Below are 23710 nucleotides of genomic sequence, written 5' to 3' on the forward strand. Positions count from 1 at the left end.
ATTTCGCCTGTTAGCTAGACAGTTAACATTACTATGTTCTACAGTAGGTACTAGCAGGCTAGCTACTAGTAGGTACTTGATTTTTCTCCGCCCACCAAGTTTTCCGTGCCTTTTAAGCTTGTTGTTGCATGTTGCTAGAATAATTGGTATATCTCGACCATAAGCTACATTTAGGGACTCAACTCAAATCTAAACATATGCTGTAATTTTATGGTGATTTGATCAAATAAAGAAGAGTTTATTTACAAAATACCAGAGCCAACGTTTTGTAGCTATTGAATTGGTGATATTGATTTTCATCATTTGCATGTCAAACGTTGGCATTGGATTTCCACGTCCAATAATAGCAGTCAACTGTAAAACTGTTGTCCTAAATGACTGGACAGCGTTCACTGTTAAAGGGGGGGGTTGCCTACTGTGGCTTTTGAATAGATCTGGGTCACACACACATTCTTTCTCTATCTCATTGATTGATAGGAAATAACGTTAATAAACAGAAGCATTTCGCTGCATCTGCATAACACCTGCTAAACTGTGTATGCCCCAAAACAATTTGATTACACACACATTCTTATATCCTCACGGAGTTCTACTTTTTGTTTTTTTATATTCAAAATCCTATTTCCCCTAACCTTAATCTCTACACCTAACCCTAAACCTAACCCTTAAGTTTAAAATGGCCTTTGGCCTCATTGGATAGAAAAACAAGACCACACACACAGTTGTCCCCATGCTCTCTGTTTAGCCTTCTAAACACAGCCATGGGGCTTGGACATGCAGTTGTCACTATGAGACCATGCTGCAAAGGACAGAATCGCTGTAGCATATGGCATCGTTCAGAAAATGATCTTCCTTATTTGCACCAAGTGTTCCATTTCCTGACCGTAACATTCTAGCTAATGTGTGTAGCTAGTTAGTATTTTGAGGAGTGAGAGAAATGTAACTGACTTTCATTACAATAACATTAGAAAGTATACCAGGCGTTCTTCCTATAAGTGCAGGAAATGTGGTATGTCCCGTTCCTGTTTCCTTGGTCTCTCGGCTCTCACACAGCCCCAGGACTAGGGTGTGTCCCAGTCACTCTCCGCCATATACTGTACAGCAGGGCTCTCCCACCCTGTTCCTGGAGAGCTACCCTCCTGTAGTGTTGTCACGATACCAGCATTTTACTAACGATACAATACCAGGTCAAGTAGGAAGTTTTAAATTGACACAATACCTGTTAGCGAAGGTGTCCTCTAGAGATGACGTGAAGGAGCTTGCAGGGATTTGTAGTCTTACACAATGTCTACTTTGATGCTAAATAGCATGGTCCTGTCAGAGTAAGTAGAGCCGACTATATTGATAAGTCGCCTTGTACGAGAGAGATTTCCATGGTTATTAAAACATCATCAAGCCGACACGAGGCACAGCCTTTATTTGAAGTGTTTCTAAAATTCCCCATGGGAAAATGAAGGGTGGAAAAACGATTGGAACCATTTCCCCGTTTGACCGCTAGGTTTTATGGGTAATATGCCACCTCCACCGTGGGGCTGTATTCATACTTCTACTCAATGCAACATATATTGAATTTAACTTCACACTGTATAATAACGCTGAATAGAATGGCTACTTTGCTCATATTTGCAAAGGCCTACCTGTGACTTGGCTGGAGGAATATGCGTGCATAATGTGGCGTGTCATTGTGGCAATTGGGAAAACTGCATAAAACCTTCTTTACTCTTCAGTTACCACACACTCCCTTACACATTCACTTTGTCTCCCTCTCATAAACACACACCACTCTCTCGTCCACAAACCCATACACACTACTCCCACTTTAAAAAACATTAAGCACCAAACAGAATGTAATATTTTTGATAGTTTAGGCTTACATTAGGCCTATATGAATCCTTACATTAGGCCTATAGGAATCCTTACATTAGACCTATATGAGTCCTTACATTAGACCTATATGAGTCCTTACATTAGACCTATATGAGTCCTTACATTAGACCTATATGAGTCCTTACATTAGGCCTATAGGAATCCTTACATTAGGCCTATAGGAATCCTTACATTAGACCTATATGAGTCCTTACATTAGACCTATATGAGTCCTTACATTAGACCTATATGAGTCCTTACATTAGACCTATATGAGTCCTTACATTAGACCTATATGAGTCCTTACATTAGACCTATATGAGTCCTTACATTAGACCTATATGAGTCCTTACATTAGACCTATATGAGTCCTTACATTAGACGTATATGAGTCCTTACATTAGACCTATAGGAGTCCTTACATTAGACCTATAGGAGTCCTTACATTAGACCTATAGGAGTCCTTACATTAGGCCTATAGGAATCCTTACATTAGGCCTATAGGAGTCCTTACATTAGGCCTATAGGAGTCCTTACATTAGGCCTATAGGAGTCCTTACATTAGGCCTATAGGAGTCCTTACATTGGGCCTATAGGAGTCCTTACATTAGGCCTATAGGAATCCTTACATTAGGCCTATAGGAATCCTTACATTAGGCCTATAGGAATCCTTACATTAGGCCTGTAGGAGTCCTTACATTAGGCCTATAGGAGTCCTTACATTAGGCCTATAGGAGTCCTTACATTAGGCCTATAGGAGTCCTTACATTAGGCCTATAGGAGTCCTTACATTGGGCCTATAGGAGTCCTTACATTGGGCCTATAGGAGTCCTTACATTGGGCCTATAGGAGTCCTTACATTGGGCCTATAGGAGTCCTTACATTAGGCCTATAGGAGTCCTTACATTAGGCCTATAGGAGTCCTTACATTAGGCCTATAGGAGTCCTATATTTTAAAGCACATGAGTAGCAGAGCTTTCTTCCTCTGCCAATCAAATTTTCCTAGACCTACTTTCAAGTTACTTGGTTGTTAGCTAGCTAGGTAATGCGACTGAAAAACGTTGTTTATCAAACCAATAATTAGCGACCCGGGATTAGTTTAAAACGGCCTGCGACATATCGAAAATGGAAATCGCGCAGGAAGAAGAAAGGTAGCTCTGGTTATAGGAGTCGTGTTTCTTCAACCGTTTGAGACTATCTGTTTTCTTTGCTGTAAAACTGCATGCATGCCTTTCACTGTACATTCTCACTCCAACCCCAGTTATAACTAACCTGATTCAGTTTATCAACCAGGTAATTAATTAGAATCAAGTGCACTAGATGAGAGTTGGAGTGAACCTACAGGACGGTAGCTCTCCAGGAACAGGGATGGAGAGCCCTTCTCAACAGTGTCCAGGAAACTTGCCTCCATTTTGGCACAGAACATTTTGTGCCAGCAGTGGGAGAGAAACACGGTGAACAAGTTTACTCCTGCAGCAGGAGGCTTGCTTTGCACACAGCCACACACACACACACGCACATGCACACACACTTTACACATAATGTCGACACACACACTGCAGACAGAGACAAGGGGAAGAATGTAACTCGATAAAGGAGCAGAAAGGACAGAGACTTTGGAACAGCATTTAGCTTCTGAATCTGGTGCTAATTATTCCAGTCTCTGGATCTAGGCCAAGCCTCTGGAAATGTGCGTGTCTTTTCTATTGTAACACAAGCACGTTGGCCTTTTAAATGTATTTCTTAGAAGACTGTCACAGTGTATCCAATTGCATTGCTGTTGCATGTCTGTCAAAGACTACATCTACATTATTGTTAAACTCAGATCAAAGTAATAGTTAGGCTAGTGGGACAGAAAAAGGTGGAGGTTACTTGGGCTGAAGTACACACACACACACACATACACTTGGGCCAATCAGAGTTGTGAAGGTTGCTAGTTGAGTTAGTGAACTATAGTATGGGTCTATCTCAGTCTTGTTCTCACTAGCCTACTACCTGCGCTTACTGTGAAGTTGTCCAGGTGTGTTTTTCCATTCTATGTATACACACACACACACACACACACACACACACACACACACACACAGACTGGTTCATTTAAGAGCTGCCTTTCTCTCTCTGCCTGAAGATAAACACTAGTTCCCTTCACGCAGCTGGCAACAGAGTCATATAACTGGGTAACACGTTTTAGTGTGTGTGTGTGTCACACCAACACATGTAAGTACATTCCTCCCTCAGGCCTCTCTCTCTCTCTCCCAGACGGCCTATTTTTGAAGAAGAGGAGTTTGCAAAACAACAAAAACACCCCAAATGAATTAACTTCACAATGAACTAACAAAATGTCCCTAATAAAGAAGTCACTCACTGACTGAATCTCTATTGTAGTGTCTCTGTCTGCCATTTAGCCTATGGATAAGGTCTGCATTATTTGAGGAACCTGTGTGTTGACATTAGTTAGGTTCAGTTAGCCCTCGCAGAGCTGAAGTCCTTCTGGTTTGCGTTTCTTCCTGGCGGCACTTATGATGCAACTAAATAATAACATCAGCTTCTGCTAATAAGCACTTCAAGCTGTTGGTTCATTAGACTGACAGACACGCCCAGAGGGGGATCTGGGACTATCCCCCACAGACCGGAAGGAGGGAGATGGGTGGGAGAGAGGCGGAGGATGGAAAGGTCATACTATCAGTGACAGTACAGGGATAGAAAAAAGAGAGGGAGTGCAGGGGATGGAGGAAAAATAAGGGATTGGGGCTATCGGTGACATAGACCGGAAGGAAGAAAGAGGGGGGGATATTTTGTTATATTTGACAACCACGAAGGTCAACAAACCAAGATTCCAAAGACCATTGTGATGTGTGTGTGTGACCCTAGCAGCAGCAGATGGGTGGATTGGTTCTGAAGGACAGATGGGGAGTTAAGGCGTCTGGGTTCAATTGGCCCCAAGTAGAACTCCTAGTACTGTTTGACTCACTATCCAGTATACAGGAAATCAGTTAATTTGTATAAATTCATTAGGCCCTGATCTATGGATTTCACATGACTGAGAATACAGATATGCATCTGTTGGTCACAGATACATTTAAAAAAAATTAAAAAAAAGATCAGAACCAGTCAGTATCTGGCGTGACCACCATTTGCAGCCCAACACGTCTCCTTTGCAAAGAGTTGATCAGGTTGTTGATTTTGACTTGTGGAATGTTTTCCCCACTCCTCTTCAATGGCTGTGTGAAGTTGCTGGATATTAGCGGGAACTGGAACACGCTGTCGTACACGTCGTGTTTGTTGACATTTAGTTAGTGTTAGTTAGCCCAGGGAGCTGAAGTCCTTGGGGTTTGCATTTCTCCCTGGCGGCACTGATGATGCAACTAAATAATAGCAGCTTCTGTTAATAAGAGCATCCCAAACATGCTCAATGGGTGACATTTTGGGTTAGTATGCAGCCATGGAAGAACTGGGACATTTTCAGCTTCCATGAATTGTGTACAGATTTGTGCGACATGGGGCCGTGCATTATCATGCTGAAACATGAGGTGATGGCGGCGGATGAATGGCACGGCAATGGTTCTCAGGATCATGTCACTATCTCTTTGCATTCAAATTGCCATCGAATAAATGCAACTGTTTGTCTGTAGATTTACTCCTGCCTGTATCATAACCCCAACGCCATTCATTAATGAAGAGCACACTTCTCCAGCGTGCCAGTGGCCATCGAAGGTGAGAATTTGCTCACTGAAGTCGTTTAGGACGCCGAACTGCAATCAGGTAAAGACCCTGGTGAGGACGACGAGCATGCAGATTAGCTTCCCTGAGACGGTTTCTGACGGTTTGTGCAGAAATGTTTTGGTTTCCAGGTGGCTGGTCTCAGACGATCCTGCAGGTGAAGAAGCCAGATTTGGAGGTCCTGGGCTGGTGTGGTTACGGGTGGTCTGTGATTGTGAGGCTGGTTGGACGTACTGTGATATTCTCTAAAATGATGTTGCAGGTGGCTTATGGTAGAGAAATTAATATTAAATTCTCTGCCAACAGCTCTGGTGGATATTCCTGCAGTTAGCATGCCAAATCAAATCAAATTTTATTTGTCACATACACATGGTTAGCAGATGTTAATGCGAGTGTAGCGAAATGCTTGTGCCAACGTCTGTGGTATTGTGTTATGACTGCAAATTTTAAAGTGGCCTTTTATTGTCCCCTGCACAAGGTGCAGCAGTGTAAGGATCAAGCTTCTTGATATGCCCCACCTGTCAGGTGGATAGATTATCTTGGCAAAGGAGAAATGCTCACTAACAGGGATGTGCACAACATTTGAGAGTGAAGTTTGTGTGTATGAAACATTTCTGGGATCTTTTATTCCAGCTCATGAGACATGGGACCAACACTTGTTGCATTTCTACATGTTGCATTTATATTTTTGTTCAGTGTAAGGTAACTCACTAAATCTGTCATTAAGTTGGCTGTTTTTGCGGAGGAGATCTTTGGTGCGGTATTTCACAAGTATTAAAAAAGAAAATGCATGAAAACGAGTCAACAACCATTTTAATTGAGGAATCCCTACTGTTGACCAATCACGGACGAAGGGGCATACACTTCGGCAACCGAACTTCGGCTTGCCTCGAGAAAACTGTCATGTGCACAAAGTTAAAAAAAATAAATAATAATCTTGCAGTAGACCAGAAAAATCGTCATAAAGTGCTGTCATAATATATGCATGAGGACGCCTTTAGAGGGCAGAGACCCACCCCTACGTGTGCGCCAGCGTTTCCGTTTGACCGGCAGCATTTTAATTTACCGGACATTTGAGAAATGTACCGGACTAATATGCGTTTGTTGCCTGATTATGGCGTCCACACATGGTGCTCACAATGACAAATCATATTTAGGTTATGGTAATGAATCTTAAAAGATCACTAGCCTATGCATTGGCGGAGCGTGAGAGTCAAGATTGGGGAAGCACATTTTGTCCATTAAAAATTCACCTTTATAATAAAACATTCCATGCGTCATCGCATGTGCAGACTTACAGTATAGTATGTAAGAGTCCTATGTGTAATGTGACGAGTAGATTGGATAGTCATAATATAGGCTAATAATATAACTCAATCACTGTTCACAAAAAATACCGTTCAATGCATGGGCTGAGCGTGTGTAGTGTAGAGGCCTGGGCTATAGGCCCTATCAGATACATTTCTTTCTTTGCTTGGGGAAAAACACATTTCATGCAATTCTGCCCCACTTTTCTATGACTGGAGACATTAGCAGAATATGTTTTTAATACGACAAATTACAGGGTAGCCTACTCTGCTGAAACTGATAAACAGATCAATAAAAATGACATTGGTCATATAATATGCCTATGAGAAGGGGGGAGAGAAATATAATATTACTGGATGAGGTAGTTATTGTTCAAAAACTAACTTTTACGTGGCACTGACCCACAATGATAGAGTGAACGTGTGCAGTGTGCACTCACTGGATATATGGCCGATGCTCTCCCATGGTGCCAATAAGACAAATCTTTGACACTTCTCTGTTTTCTCAATGACATTCAAATCAGCATTGGGGGGAAAAAAAGGTTTGTTCCACCTGAGCGAGTCTGACCACAAGTCAGAGACCACTATGATGACACACCAAATGGGTTTGATGGATTGTGGGAAAAGAGCAGGAATAGGCTTTTGTAGGCTGCATTCCAAGCGATTTCTTCAAATGGTACAACTGCCGTCGGCATCCAAAGATTATCTAATTCGAACGCGTGGAGGTAAGGATGACAGTGGTGGTGTAGTCCAGGTATTCCCCAAACTAGGGTACACCAAATACAAATGTGATTCACATTTACAAAAAAATATATATTTAAAAATAGAATAAAAATTCCCTCACATTTTCAAACAGCCCATTTATATTTATATTTTCCAATGGGGCTATACATTTGGGTGAGGTTATTTTCTCGCCTGAGTAGCCTTGTTTCACTGCCAAACATTTTTTCCCCCCCCCGAAGAACACTGGTCTCAACGTCAACAGTGAAGAGGTGACTCCGGGATGCTGCTATTCTAGGCAGAGTTCCTCTGTCAAATCACATTTATTTATATAGCCCTTCGTACATCAGCTGATATCTCAAAGTGCTGTACAGAAACCCAGCCTAGAACCCCAAACAGCAAGCAATGCAGGTGTAGAAGCACGGTGGCTAGGAAAAACTCCCTAGAAAGGCCAAAACCTAGGAAGAAACCTAGAGAGGAACCAGGCTATGTGGGGTGGCCAGTCCTCTTCTAGCTGTGCCGGGTGGAGATTATAACAGAACATGGCCAAGATGTTCAAATGTTCATAAATGACCAGCATGGTCAAATAATAATAAGGCAGAACAGTTGAAACTGGAGCAGCAGCAGCACGGTCAGGTGGACTGGGGACAGCAAGGAGTCATCATGTCAGGTAGTCCTGGGGCATGGTTTATTGGCCAGTCTGAGATATGGCATTTTCTTTGCAACTTTGCCTAGTAGGCCAGCATCCCGGAGTCACCTCTTCACTGGTCAAGTGGAGACTGGTGTTTTGCAGGTACTATTTAATGAATCTGCCAGTTGAGGACTTGATGCATCTGTTTCTCAAACTAGACACTCTAATGTACTTGTCCTCTTGCTCAGTTGTGCACCGGGGCCTCCCACTCTTTCTATTTTGGTTAGAGCTAGTTTGCGCTGTTCTGTGAAGGGAGTCGTACTCGAGCCTGTAATCGAACCCACAAATGCTAATGCTCCAGATACTCAACTAGTCTAAAGAAGGCCAGTTTTATTGCTTCTTTAATTAGGACAACAGTTTTCAGCTGTGCTAACATAATTGCAAAAGGGTTTTCTAATGATCCATTAGCTAATCCAAGTTTATCATTTTACAAGGCTAACCCAACGTGCCATTGGAACACAGGAGTGATGGTTGCTGATAATGGGCCTCTGTACGCCTTTGTAGATATTCCAATAAAAATCAGCAGTTTCCAGCTGCAATAGTCATTTACAACATTAACAATGTCTACACTGTATTTCTGACCAATTTGATGTTATTTGAATGGACAAAGAATGTGCTTTTCTTTCAAAAACAAGGACATTTCTAAATGACCCCAAACTTTTGAATGGTAGTGTGTGTATATATCTAAACTCATCAAAAAAAGAAACGTCATCTCACTGTCAACTGCGTTTATTTTCAGAAAACTTAACACGTGTAAATATTTGTATGAACATAAGATTCAACAACTGACACAAACTGAACAAGTTCCACAGGCATGTGACTAACAGAAATGGAATAAGGTGTCCTTGAACAAAGGGGAGGTCAAAATCAAAAGTAACAGTCAGTATCTGGTGTGGCCACCAGCTGCATTAAGTTTTGCAGTGCATCTCCTCATGGACTGCACCAGATTTGCCAGTTCTTGCTGTGTGATGTTACCCCACTCTTCCACCAAGGCACCTGCAAGTTCCCGGACATTTCTGGGGGGGGAATGGCCCTAGCCCTCACCCTTTGATCCAATAGGTCCCAGACGTGCTCAATGGGATTGAGATCCGGCTCGTCGCTGGTCATGGCAGAACACTGACATTCCTGTCTTGCAGGAAATCATGCACAGAATGAGCAGTATGACTGGTGGCATTGTCATGATGGAGGGTCATGTCAGGATGAGCCTGCAGGAAGGGTACCACATGAGGGAAGAGGATGTCTTCCCTGTAACGCACAGCATTGAGATTGCCTGCAATGACAACAAGCTGAATCCGATGATGCTGTGACACATTGCTCCAGACCATGACGGACCCTCCACCTCCAAATCGATCCCGCTCCAGAGTACAGGCCTCTGTGTAACGCTCATTCCTTCAATGATAAATGCAAATCCGACCATCACCCCTGGTGAGACAAAACCGTTACTTTTTGCCAGTCCTGTCTGGTCCAGCGATGGTGGGTTTGTGCCCATAGGCAACGTTGTTGCCGGTGATGTCTAGTGAGGACCTGCCTTACAACAGGCCTACAAGCCCTCAGTCCAGCCTCTCTCAGCCTATTGCGGACAGCCTGAGCACTGATGGAGTGATTGTTTGTTCCTGGTGTAACTCGGGCAGTTATTGTTGCCATCTTGTACCTGTCCCGCAGCTGTGATGTTCGGATGTACCGATCCTATGCAGGTGTTGTTACACATGGTCTGCCCCTGCGAGGACGATCAGCTGTCCATCCTGTCTCCCTGTAGCGCTTTCTCAGTAAGGGCATTGCAATTTATTGCCCTGGCCACATCTGCAGTCCTCATGCCTCCTTGCAGCATGCCTAAGGCATGTTCACGCAGAACCTGGGCATCTTTCTTTTGGTGTTTTTCAGAGTCAGTAGAACGGCCTCTTTAGTGTCCCTACATTTTCCTAACTGTGACCTTAATTGCCTACCGTCTGTAAGCTGTTAGTGTCTTAATAACCGTTCCACAGGTGCATGTTCGTTAATAGTTTATGGTTCATTGAACAAGCATGGGAAACAGTGTTTAAACCCTTTACAATGAAGATCTGTGAAGTTATTTGGATTTTTATTAATTATCTTTGAAAGACAGGGTCCTTTAAAAAGTTTATTTCCATTGATTCTTGAAGAATATAACTTATACATTCCTCATGAGCTTAGTTCAACTGTCACACTCCATGAGAACCCAAAATATAAACTTGTTTTTCTCCAATGTTTGTAAACATTGTAAATGTAAACAAACACTGTATAGCCTCATAACATGGTTAAAACAATACTTTTGATATCATGGATGGTCGGTCCTTACATCCATAGCTCTGTCTATTCATCTGAGAGTGGTCACATTTATCCATGCCCATCCCTCAGCTTTTTACCAAAACAGGCGGGGTGGCCGTTTTGTTATTGTTTCATCAGTGGATTTGCCCTTTAAACAGCTGCATATTATCAAAATGTCACCAACAAAAAGGTAAACAATAGGCCTAAGAAAATGCAGCATATTTTCCTTCTGTTCACCTGACTTAGAATTCCTCACAATCAAATGTCGACCGCATTATCTACCAAGAGAATTCTCTTAGATTATAATCACAGCCGCATATATTCCCCCAAGCAGACACATCGATGGCCCTGAACGAACTTTATTTGACTCTATGTAAACTGGAAACCACATATCCTGAGGCTGCATTCATTGTAGCTGGGGATTTTAACAAGGCTAATCTGAAAACAAGACTCCCTAAATTCTATCAGCATATCGATTGTGCTACCAGGGCTGGTAAAACCCTGGATCATTGTTATTCTGTGACGCATATAAGGCCCTCCCCGCCCTCCTTTCGGAAAATCTGACCACGACTCCATTTTGTTGCTCCCTGCCTATAGACAGAGACTAATACAGGAAGCTCCGCCGCTCAGGTCTGTTCAACGCTGGTACGACCAATCTGATTGCACGCTTCAAGATTGCTTTGATCGCGGGGATTGGGATTTGTTCCGCATTGCGTCAAACAACAACATTGACGAATACGCTGAATCGGTGAGCGAGTTTACTAGCAAGTGCATCGGCGATGTCGTACCCACAACAACTATTAAAACATTCCCCAACCAGAAAACGTGGATTGATTGCAGCATTCGCGCAAAACTGAAAGCGCGAACCACTGCTTTTAACCAGGGCAAGGTGACCGGAAACATGACCGAATACAAACACTGTAGCTATTCCTTCCGCAAGGCAATCAAAAAAGCTAAGCGTCAGTATAGAGACAAAGTAGAGTCGCAATTCAACGGCTCAGACACGAGGTATGTGGCAGGGTCTACAGTCAATCACGGATTACAAAAAGAAAACCAGCCCCGTCGCAGACTAGGATGTCTTGCTCCCAGACAGACTAAACAACTTCGTTGCTCGCTTTGAGGACAATACAGTGCCACTGACACGGCCCGCTAACAAAACCTGTGGACTCTCCTTCACTGCAGCCGACGTGAGTAAAACATTTAAACGTGTTAACCCTCGCAAGGCTGCAGGCCCAGACGGCATCCCCAGCCGCGTCCTCAGAGCATGCGCAGACCAGCTGGCTGGTGTGTCTACGGACATATTCAATCAATCATTATCCCAGTCTGCTGTTCCCACATGCTTCAAGAGGGCCACCATTGTTCCTGTTCCCAAGAAAGCTAAGGTAACTGAGCTAAACGACTACTGCCCCGTAGCACTCACGTCCGTCACCATGAAGTGCTTTGAGAGACTAGTCAAGGACCATATCTCTCCACCCTACCTGACACCCTGCCCTGTACAACTGGGTACTGGACTTCCTGACGGGCCGCCCCCAGGTGGTGAGGGTAGGTAACAACATCTCCACCGCGCTGATCCTCAACACTGGGGCCCCACAATGGTGCGTTCTGAGCCCTCTCCTGTACTCCCTGTTCACCCACAACTGCGTGGCCATGCACGCCTCCAACTCAATCATCAAGTTTGCAGATGACACTACAGTGGTAGGCTTGATTACCAACAACGTCGAGACAGGGAGGAGGTGAGGGCCCTCGGAGTGTGGTGTCAGGAAAATAACCTCACACTCAACGTCAACAAAACAAAAGAGATGATCGTGGACTTCAGGAAACAGCAGAGGGAGCAGCCCCCTATCCACATCGACGGGACAGTAGTGGAGAGTGTAGTAAGTTTTAAGTTCCTCGGCGTACACATCACGAACAAACTGAATTGGTCCACCCACACAGACAGCATCGTGAAGAAGGCGCAGCAGCGCCTCTTCAACCTCAGGAGGCTGAAGAAATTCGGCTTGTCACCAAAAGCACTCACAAACTTTTACAGATGCACAATCAAGAGCATCCTGTCGGGCTGTATCACCGCCTGGTACGGCACAACCGTAAGGCTCTCCAGAGGGTAGTGAGGTCTGCACAACGCATCACCGGGGGCAAACTACCTGCCCTCCAGGACACCTACACCACCCGATGTCACAGGAAGGCCATAAAGATCAAGGACAAAAACCACCCGAGCCTTCTGGATGATAGCGGGGTGAACAGGTAGTGGCGAGGTCAGTACAGGTGCATCAAAGCAGGGACTGAAAAACAGTTTCTTTCTCAAGGCCATCAGACTGTTAAACAACCACCACTAACATTGAGTGGCTGCTGCCAACATACTGACTCAACTCTAGCCACTTTAATAATGGAAAAATATCTTTAAAAAATGTACAGTGCCTTGCGAAAATATTCGGCCCCCTTGAACTTTGCGACCTTTTGCCACATTTCAGGCTTCAAAACATAAAGATATAAAACTGTATTTTTTTGTGAAGAATCAACAACAAGTGGGACACAATCATGAAGTGGAATGACATTTATTGGATATTTCAAACTTTTTTAACAAATCAAAAACTGAAAAATTGGGCGTGCAAAATTATTCAGCCCCTTTACTTTCAGTGCAGCAAACTTTCTCCAGAAGTTCAGTGAGGATCTCTGAATGATCCAATGTTGACCTAAATGACTAATGATGATAAATACAATCCACCTGTGTGTAATCAAGTCTCTGAATAAATGCACCTGCACTGTGATAGTCTCAGAGGTCCGTTAAAAGCGCAGAGAGCATCATGAAGAACAAGGAACACACCAGGCAGGTCCGAGATACTGTTGTGAAGAAGTTTAAAGCCGGATTTGGATACAAAAATATTTCCCAAGCTTTAAACATCCCAAGGAGCACTGTGCAAGCGATAATATTGAAATGGAAGGAGTATCAGACCACTGCAAATCTACCAAGACCTGGCCGTCCCTCTAAACTTTCAGCTCATACAAGGAGAAGACTGATCAGAGATGCAGCCAAGAGGCCCATGATCACTCTGGATGAACTGCAGAGATCTACAGCTGAGGTGGGAGACTCTGTCCATAGGACAACAATCAGTTGTATATTGCACAAATCTGGCCTTTATGGAAGAGTGGCAAGAAGAAAGCCATTTCTTAAAGATATCCATAAAAAGTGTTGTTTAAAGTTTGCCACAAGCCACCTGGGAGACACACCAAACATGTGGAAGAAGGTGCTCTGGTCAGATGAAACCAATATGTAACTTTTTGACAACAATGCAAAATGTTATGTTTGGCGTAAAAGCAACACAGCTCATCACCCTGAACACACCATGCCCACTGTCAAACATGGTGGTGGCAGCATCATGGTTTGGGCCTGCTTTTCTTCAGCAGGGACAGGGAAGATGGTTAAAATTGATGGGAAGCTGGATGGAGCCAAATACAGGACCATTCTGGAAGAAAACCTGATGGAGTCTGCAAAAGACCTGAGACTGGGACGGAGATTTGTCTTCCAACAAGACAATGATCCAAAACATAAAGCAAAATCTACAATGGAATGGTTCAAAAATAAACATATCCAGGTGTTAGAATGGCCAAGTCAAAGTCCAGACCTGAATCCAATCGAGAATCTGTGGAAAGAACTGAAAACTGCTGTTCACAAATGCTCTCCATCCAACCTCACTGAGCTCGAGCTGTTTTGCAAGGAGGAATGGGAAAAAAATTCAGTCTCTCGATGTGCAAAACTGATAGAGACATACCCCAAGCGACTTTCAGCTGTAATCGCAGCAAAAGGTGGCGCTACAAAGTATTAACTTAAGGGGGCTGAATAATTTTGCACGCCCAATTTTTCAGTTTTTGATTTGTTAAAAAAGTTTGAAATATCCAATAAATGTCGTTCCACTTCATGATTGTGTCCCACTTGTTGTTGATTCTTCACAAAAAAATACAGTTTTATATCTTTATGTTTGAAACCTGAAATGTGGCAAAAGGTCGAAAAGTTCAAGGGGGCCGAATACTTTCGCAAGGCACTGTATCACTAGCCACTTTAAACAATGCCACTTAATATAATGTTTATATACCCTACATTACTCATCTCATATGTATATACTGTACTCTATACCATCTACTGCATCTTGCCATCTTTTTGTAATACATGTATCACTAGCCACTATAAACAATGCCACTTTTATGTTTACATACCCTACATTACTCATCTCATGTGTATATACTATACTCGATACCATCTACTGCATTTTGCCTATGCCGTTCTGTACCATCACTCATTCATGTATCTTTATGTACATAGTCTTCATCCCTTTACACTTGTGTGTGTGTATAAGGTAGTTGTTGTGAAATTGTTAGGTTAGACTACTCGTTATTACTGCATTGTTGGAACTAGAAGCACAAGCATTTCGCTACACTCGCATTAACATCTGCTAACCATGTGCATGTGACAAATACATTTTGATTTGATATTGCATTTATTTTTCACATGTAAATAGCAATTTTCACTAGTGCTATAGCATGCTATTCCAAGAGCGCAACATTTTATTTTTATTTAAAAATTTTTTTTTTTTTAGGTGTAATGGAAAGTAATGATCCTCTGGCCAAGTCATGCTTTAGTAGCCTATTTTGAATTGATTTATTTCTGTATAGACAGGAATAGGCTAATTAGGCTATATTATTTTGGTAATTCAATATACTTAGGGAAAGCTTAGCTTCCCCTAGCTTTATGGACGCACCGCTATGTCAATCTCCTGAACACCATAGTAGAAAAGTTGACCTATTCTATTGGTCAGCTTGTCAAGAAATAAATAGCCCAGACTCTGGGACAGTTTTTAATTTGTATTTTATTTAACTTGTCAGTTAAGAACAAATTATTATTATAATGACAGCCTAGGAACAGTGGGTTAACTGCCTTGTTCAGGGGCGGAACGACAGATTTTTACCTTGTCAGCTCGGGGATTTGATCTAGCAACATTTTTGGGTAGTGGCCCAACGCTCTAAGCACTAGACCCCCTGCCTTCCCACAGTTGCGGGACGATAGATCCCAAATTCATAGAACCAGTACGCCTAGGCTACATAAAAAAAACCGCAACAAATCTGATGCAATAGATCAGGACGTTTAGCTTAAAATGTTGGTCAACAATTTTTTTCTTAACATTATTAGGGCAGCAATGCGCACAAGGCAGTAGAGTACGCACAAATGTTTTTGCTACCAGACAATGAAAGAAAGAAAACAAAACAGAACATGAGAGAAATAGGTTACTGGTCTCAATGGCATATGGAAGTCTTTCTAAAACAATAGGTTACTGGTCTCAATGGCATATGGAAGTCTTTCTAAAACAATAGGTTACTGGTCTCAATGGCATATGGAAGTCTTTATAAAACAATAGGTTACTGGTCTCAATGGCATATGGAAGTCTTTCTAAAACAATAGGTTACTGGTCTCAATGGCATATGGAAGTCTTTCTAAAACAATAGGTTACTGGTCTCAATGGCATATGGAAGTCTTTCTAAAACAATAGGCTACTGGTCTCAATGGCATATGGAAGTCTTTCTAAAACAATAGGTTACTGGTCTCAATGGCATATGGAAGTCTTTCTAAAACAATAGGTTACTGGTCTCAATGGCATATGGAAGTCTTTCTAAAACAATAGGTTACTGGTCTCAATGGCATATGGAAGTCTTTCTAAAACAATAGGCTACTGGTCTCAATGGCATATGGAAGTCTTTCTAAAACAATAGGTTACTGGTCTCAATGGCATATGGAAGTCTTTCTAAAACAATAGGTTACTGGTCTCAATGGCATATGGAAGTCTTTCTAAAACAATAGGTTACTGGTCTCAATGACATATGGAAGTCTTTCTAAAACAATAGGTTACTGGTCTCAATGGCATATGGAAGTCTTTCTAAAACAATAGGTTACTGGTCTCAATGGCATATGGAAGTCTTTCTAAAACAATAGGTTACTGGTCTCAATGGCATATGGAAGTCTTTCTAAAACAATAGGTTACTGGTCTCAATGGCATATGGAAGTCTTTCTAAAACAATAGGTTACTGGTCTCAATGGCATATGGAAGTCTTTCTAAAACAATAGGCTACTGGTCTCAATGGCATATGGAAGTCTTTCTAAAACAATAGGTTACTGGTCTCAATGGCATATGGAAGTCTTTCTAAAACAATAGGTTACTGGTCTCAATGGCATATGGAAGTCTTTCTAAAACAATAGGTTACTGGTCTCAATGGCATATGGAAGTCTTTCTAAAACAATAGGTTACTGGTCTCAATGGCATATGGAAGTCTTTCTAAAACAATAGGTTACTGGTCTCAATGGCATATGGAAGTCTTTCTAAAACAATAGGTTACTGGTCTCAATGGCATATGGAAGTCTTTATAAAACAATAGGTTACTGGTCTCAATGGCATATGGAAGTCTTTATAAAACAATAGGTTACTGGTCTCAATGGCATATGGAAGTCTTTATAAAACAATAGGTTACTGGTCTCAATGGCATATGGAAGTCTGTAGAAAGTAATTCCCTCCACGGATATGGTTGGATTTTGCCTAGGCTACTTTTAAACAAGGAAAGAGAGGAGAAGCAAATCATAGAGAGGAAAGGAGACCACATCATTGTAATGAAGGGAGGCAGAGATGGAGAGAGGGAAATATAATTATAGAGAGAAGGCAATAGACAGATAAGATGTACAATATGGAGAACAACAACGCACTACTGTAACACCCAGTAGGAGAGGGAAGAGATCTCTAGAGATGGGGAGAGGACTGGGGGGATGGGATCTGAAATGACAGTGTTTGCTGTCTGGGGCAGTGAGTAGTCTTCCTCCTCTACTTTAGTAAAAAATAGTACTAGTAAAATATAGTAAAAAGTAATACTTAAGTTGTTTTTTGGGATATCTGTACTTTACTTGACTACATATCTTTTTGACAACTTTTACTCCACTACATTCCTTCTGAAAATAATGTACTTTTACTTCATACATTTTCCCTGACACCGAAAAGTACTAGTTACTTTTCGAATGCTTAGCAGGACAGCAACATTGGACAATTCACACACTTATCAAGAGAACATCCCTACTGCCTCTGATCTGGTGGACTCACTAAACACAATTGCTTATTTTGTAAATTATGTTGGAGTGTGTCCCTGGCTATCTGGAATGAGAAATGATTTATACTTTGATGCTTAAGTATATTTAAAACCAAATACTTTTTAGACTTTTACTCAAGTAGTATTTTAATGGGTGACTTTCACGTTTACTTGAGTCATTTTCTATTAAGTTATCTTTACTTTTACAATTGGGTACTTTTTCCACCTCTGGCCGTGACATTTTGACCCTGTTATTAGGCGTGATGACATGACCCTCACACACACACACACACACAAGATGACCATATTCCTTGCAAGGGATGACGGGTCAATAGTTATCAGCTTTGATCTCAGATGATCCTTTGACCTTAATGACCTTTTTTGTTCTGTATAAGCTAATGTATGCATCGACCATGATTGCGCTAACATAAGGAGCGTAGAGTGAACAAGGAAAGATAGGAGGGATGATTAGCTGTATGTCTGTCATTGCTGTATGGTTGATGGTTAAAGGCAAGCCCGAGTCTCTACTTCAACAGAGCCTTTCCTGATGGGTCAATCTAATTTATTAGCTCTCTTCCACATCCTCACACTGCTCATCAATAGACCAGCACTGACCACTCTGGAGAAAACATACTTTAATGTTTACGTACTGTTTTACCCACTTCATATGTATATACTGTTTTTCTAGTCATGGCCTTCGGAAAGTATTCAGACCCCTTGACATTTTCCCCTTTTTCTTAGGTTACAGCCTTATTGTAAAATTGATTATCTTTTAAAAAATGTTTTTATCAATCTACACACTACCCCATAATGACAAATGAAAATAACTTCTATTTTTTTTAATTTTCATTAAAAAAACTAATCACATTTACATACTTATTCAGACCCTTTATATTCTGGACTCTGACATTGCTCGTTCTGATATTTCTTTATTTATTTTTGGAGTTTGTGTATTGCTTTGTATTGTTAGGTATACTGCACTGTTGGAGCTGGAACATCTGCGAAATATGTCTACGCAACTGATAAAATTAGATTTTATTTCATAGAAGGGAAAATGTGTAGGCCCAAGGCAAAGCTATAGTAGTTTTACTTGTTTACACAAAAATAGATGCTTGTCCTGAACTGTGTGTTGTGGGCCAATCGCTTAGATGTGATCATTTGTACCCCTCTATTTCCCTCTCTTGATCTCTGTTTTTATGGATGAATGCATGACCATTTGCTTTAGTCTCTCTCTCTCTCTCTCTCTCCACCACCCTCTCTTAGATCGGTGTGATGACGGTGACTGTGTTCCCAGTACGGCTGTTCTTTGCAGTGCTCCTCATGTTGCTGGCCTGGCCCTTTGCCTTCGCTGCCTCTCTGGGACGATCTGAACTGGCCGTGGAGACCGAGACCTGGTGGAGGAGGTACACCTGTCACTGTGTGTGTCAGTGTGAGTGAGCGAGTGACAGAAAAACATTAGGAATACCTGCTCTTTCCATGAGACTGGCCAGGTAAATGCTATGACTCAGTGTAGATGAAGGGGAGGAGACAGGTTAAAGAAGGATTGTTAAGCCTTGAGACATGGATGTTTTGTGTGCCATTCAGAAGGTGAATGGGCTGGATAAAATATTGAAGTTCCTTTTGAATGGGGTATGGTAGTAGGTGCCAGACGCACAAGTTTGAGTATGTCAAGAACTGCAACGCTGCTGGGTTTTTCATGCTCAACAGTTTCCCGTGTGTATCAAGAATGGTCCACCATCCAAAGGACATCCAGCCAACTTGACACAACTGTGTGAAGCTTTGGCGTCCACATGGGCCAGTATCCCTGTGAAATGCTTTCGACGGTGGTGTAACTCAATATAATGTTTTGTACACTCGGTGTATAAAATGAAAACACCTGATAATGACAAATATTGTGGAATATTTGTAGAAGGTTTGGATACAATTGACATTGCCAGGGCAAACACACATGTGCGCGCAACAGGACATAATTGCAAACAAGTCTTAAGTAAACTAACTGTATAAGTAAAGGTTAAATAAAAATAAACACACACGCCCTCAATCAGTCTCTCTCCTACAGGATCTGTGACATCGCCCTGAGGGGGATCATGCGTGCCATGTGGTTCTGTGGAGGGTTCCATTGGGTGACGGTGAAAGGGGAACCGGCTCCGCCCTCGCAGGCGCCCATCCTCACCCTGGCCCCTCACTCGTCCTACTTTGACGCCATCCCCGTCACCATGACCATGGCCTCTATCGTCATGAAGACCGAGAGCAAGAACATCCCCGTCTGGGGCAGTGAGTAGTCGTCCTCATTGTCATCTCTCTCATCTTCATTAAATACCACTGTCTTCCTCACCTCTCTTTTGCCTTCTCTCTGCCTCTTCCTGATTTGTCAGGCCTTTTCAGTCTGTCTCACTGTCTAGGGAAGTGTGTACTCTAGTCGTGATCTTCATTCTCTCTCTCTGGTTCCACAGTCTTCCTCATCTCTTTCTTTCCCGGTCTGTTGATCTTCATTCTCTCTCTCTGGTACCGCAGTCTTCTTCATTTTTCTCTGGGTGTGTCTCAAAATGCATACTACTGTGCTCCAAGCACGCAAATTGGAGCGCGGGAGGGTCAGAGTATGAGTCCAAATGAAAGTATGCGAAACAGAGCATGGAGGGCACTTCTCGAATGCGCACTCCGTTTGTACATATTTTGAAGCATGCATCGATGCACAAGCTTCAACGGAAGGTATGCAAAGAAATATGACGCAACCACTTTAAACAAATATACAAAATGTGTTCAAATCAATGGTGGCCATTATTTGAACGGAAGTGATAGAAAATACACTCCGACTTTGCAATGAAATGTTTCCTATTCACATCTCGTGTGTTGCCTCTTCACATCTCGTGTGTTGCCTCTTCACATCTCGTGTGTTGCCTCTTCACATCTCGTGTGTTGCCTCTTCACATCTCGTGTGTTGCCTCTTCACATCTCGTGTGTTGCCTCTTCACATCTCGTGTGTTGCCTGACTACAATATTTGATCTTGATACATTAGTAAATAAATACTGTTAATTCTGGCAAGCCCATAATAGGTCAATAGAGCTAGCTACTACTGTTAGCTAACCAGATAGCCACAAAGAATAGTTAGCTAGCTACCCATGAATCTATTGCCTATTATTAGTTTTAGGTCATTTTTGCTTCTTAAACTATCTGGTTAGCTATATTGTTACAATTCACATTTAGCTAGCTGATAGTTATGAAGTAAAACGGTTGCCTTGTGTATATCTTGTTTCGTCTCTATTGCCATTGTCCTGGCTGAAAGACCGTTCAGTGAATGGGTAAGTCCCATGTCCATAGTAAGTCAATAGGGCAAACCACGAAGAATTGGTAGCTACCCACAAAATATGTACATCTACCTTGCATAACGTTAGTGTTAGGACATTTTGCCTGTTTAACTAGCTAGCTAGCTAGATTATTACAGTTCACATATCTAGCGTATAATTACGCAGTAAAACATTTGGTTTGTGTATGTCTTGTATCGTCTATGGTTGCCACTGTCCTGGCTGGAAGAAGGTTCAGTGAATGGGGAGGTGCAGCGTGAGGTAATACAGTTGGGGGAGTGTGACTGCTTCTCAAATGTATTGTTTTATGCGTTCTCCACACACTCAACCTCACAAGAATGTACTCAAGAGAAGGTTGTCGGAGAATGCGCTCAGAGCATGAGAGTGTGGAGCACGGTAGTATGCATGAGAAACCCACCCCAGTCTCTGTCAGGGGCAGTGAGAACCATAGTCTTCTGATAGATATTGACTGTTGTGTGTTAGTGAGGTTATCAGAGTTGACATGACGGTTGGAGAGAGGAACAGTATGAGGTGGTGAGACCAGGTGTTAATGATGACCATATTGTCATTATAACATTATTGTTATATTGATATTATGCTGTGCTAATCACTAATCTATCATTCCTCTTTCTCTCCCCAATGTCTTTCCCTCATCCCCTTCTGTCTCTCCCTGCCCCACCAGCTCTGATAAAGTTCATAAGGCCAGTGTTCGTGTCGCGGTCGGACCAGGATTCTCGCAAGAAGACGGTTGAGGAGATCAAACGCAGAGCCCACGCTGGAGGGGAGTGGCCTCAGGTAACGTAAAGACCAACCTTCCTCAATCTTGGAAGTCTAATTCAATGTACAGTGTATTTAGATAAGTACCCATATGTGTACTGTACTGTGTGTGTGTGTGTTTGCAGATAATGATATTTCCAGAGGGGACGTGTACCAACAGATCCTGCCTCATCACATTCAAGCCTGGTATGTGTTCTTTATGCTGACCAGGTCCTCATCTGTCTGTCTCTGCGTCTCTGTCTCTGCGTCTCTCTGTCTGTCGCTCTGTGTCGCTCTCGCGCTCTGTGTCGCGCTCGCTGTTTCTCATTCGCTGTTCCTCTCTTGCGCGCACGCTCTCTCTCTCGCGCCGTCGCTCTCTCTCTCTGTCTGTGTGTGTGTCTGTTTCTCTCGCCCTCTCTCTCAGTGGGGTTTGAAAATTGCACCCCTTGTGCCTGTCACTGTGTATGTGAGTCTTGAATGCGCACTTCCATGTGTGTGTATTTCTGTTCAGCGTGTGTGTGTGTGTTGTCGCTTTGTGTGTGTGTTCCCACTAGTGACCCCTCTTCATTGTAGCTGTCCCCACAGAGTAATCCCTTCTGTTCTACCCCTGTGTCACTGTCCTGTCCCCATAAGCCAAGCTTTTCTAAACCTGTCTCACCCTGTTCAGTTAAGCGACATTCTGGGAAACGAAAAACAACAAAATGGTGTCCTCGCCGTTTGTGATGGTATACAGCTGAGGGTTGGGGCTAGGGAAATGTCACCACAAGTTCATAGACAGGGCTCCAGATGCAAGGAAAGACATACATTGTTGTTTGTAAACAATGGAGTAACATTGTTATATTTTGGGCTATGGCAAAGGTAAATAGTTATATATAATAGGAATTTCACTGACCAGCTCTGACTGGAGCTGTAAATCCCTGTTTATCTAAGCGTGTTCCCGTCTGTGTAGTGTTGCCCCTTGAAACCCAGCTTTCAGTTTAACTCTGGGTTGTCGGTCCAAATCCATTTTTATTTATACGGCACATTTCAGAAATGCAATACAGTGGTCGTCACAGGAAAAAACTAATAAAAACAATGAAAATAAAATGAAATATTTAAGTAAGAGGATTAAAAAAACTAAAGAATAACAGTAAAATCTGAACAAATAAAAAGCACCCTAAGGAAAAGCAAAGCTTTTTAAGATCTCTTTTTGTCCACAGTTTCAGTCTCGCTTCTCCATGCCTCTTGGTCCCCCTCAGGTTCTCTGGCAGGCTATTCCAGAGGCTGGGGGCATAGTAACTAAAAGCTACCTTTCCATGCCTCTTGGTCCTCCTCAGGTTCTCTGGCAGGCTATTCCTGAGGCTGGGGGCATAGTAACTAAAAGCTACCTTTCCATGCCTCTTGGTCCCCCTCAGGTTCTCTGGCAGGCTATTCCTGAGGCTGGGGGCATAGTAACTAAAAGCTACCTTTCCATGCCTCTTGGTCCCCCTCAGGTTCTCTGGCAGGCTATTCCTGAGGCTGGGGGCATAGTAACTAAAAGCTACCTTTCCATGCCTCTTGGTCCCCCTCAGGTTCTCTGGCAGGCTATTCCTGAGGCTGGGGGCATAGTAACTAAAAGCTACCTTTCCATGCCTCTTGGTCCCCCCTCAGGTTCTCTGGCAGGCTATTCCAGAGGCTGGGGGCATATTAACTAAAGGATACACCTCCATTCCTCTTGATCTTAGGCTTTGGGATAGTTAAAAGGCCAGAGAACCTGAGGGACCTACTGGGTACATAACTTAAAAACATGTCTGACGTGTATTGGGATGCACAATCGTGGATTGATTTAAAAACCAATAGAATAACACCTATGTTTTTTTACTTGGTGTTTTACCTTTATTGCCCGTGAATTAAAATGTGAGGCTAAATTCTCTCACTGTGCTTTGGCTCCAACAATAAGTACCTCGGTCTTGTCTGGATTTAGCTGTCCAAT

At 42.6% G+C, this 23710-nt stretch overlaps 1 protein-coding gene across 5 annotated transcripts in view; it reads left to right on the top strand.

Annotated features, from left to right (window-relative positions):
- The window catches only part of LOC110488115 (lysophosphatidylcholine acyltransferase 1), a 34398-nt gene that overhangs the window by 688 nt on the left and 10000 nt on the right, over positions 1–23710 (top strand). For 4 of the 5 annotated variants that reach the window (XR_016493560.1, XR_016493559.1, XM_021560141.3 and 1 more), the window contains exons 3-6: positions 18964–19103; positions 19760–19974; positions 21686–21798; positions 21906–21966. Coding sequence is in view for 3 of the 5 variants with exons in the window: in XM_021560141.3 (XP_021415816.1) it covers positions 18964–19103; positions 19760–19974; positions 21686–21798; positions 21906–21966 (529 nt within the window). In the remaining 2 variants the exon portion in view is untranslated. Of the gene's footprint in view, positions 1–18963; positions 19104–19759; positions 20410–20493; positions 21799–21905; positions 21967–23710 lie in introns of all 5 variants that reach the window. The other variant, XM_090227835.1, reaches the window with a different exon arrangement.

This window comes from Oncorhynchus mykiss, chromosome 30 (genome assembly GCF_057628025.1).
Source record: "Oncorhynchus mykiss isolate SJ-2025 chromosome 30, ASM5762802v1, whole genome shotgun sequence".
Taxonomy (NCBI): Eukaryota; Metazoa; Chordata; class Actinopteri; order Salmoniformes; family Salmonidae; genus Oncorhynchus; species Oncorhynchus mykiss.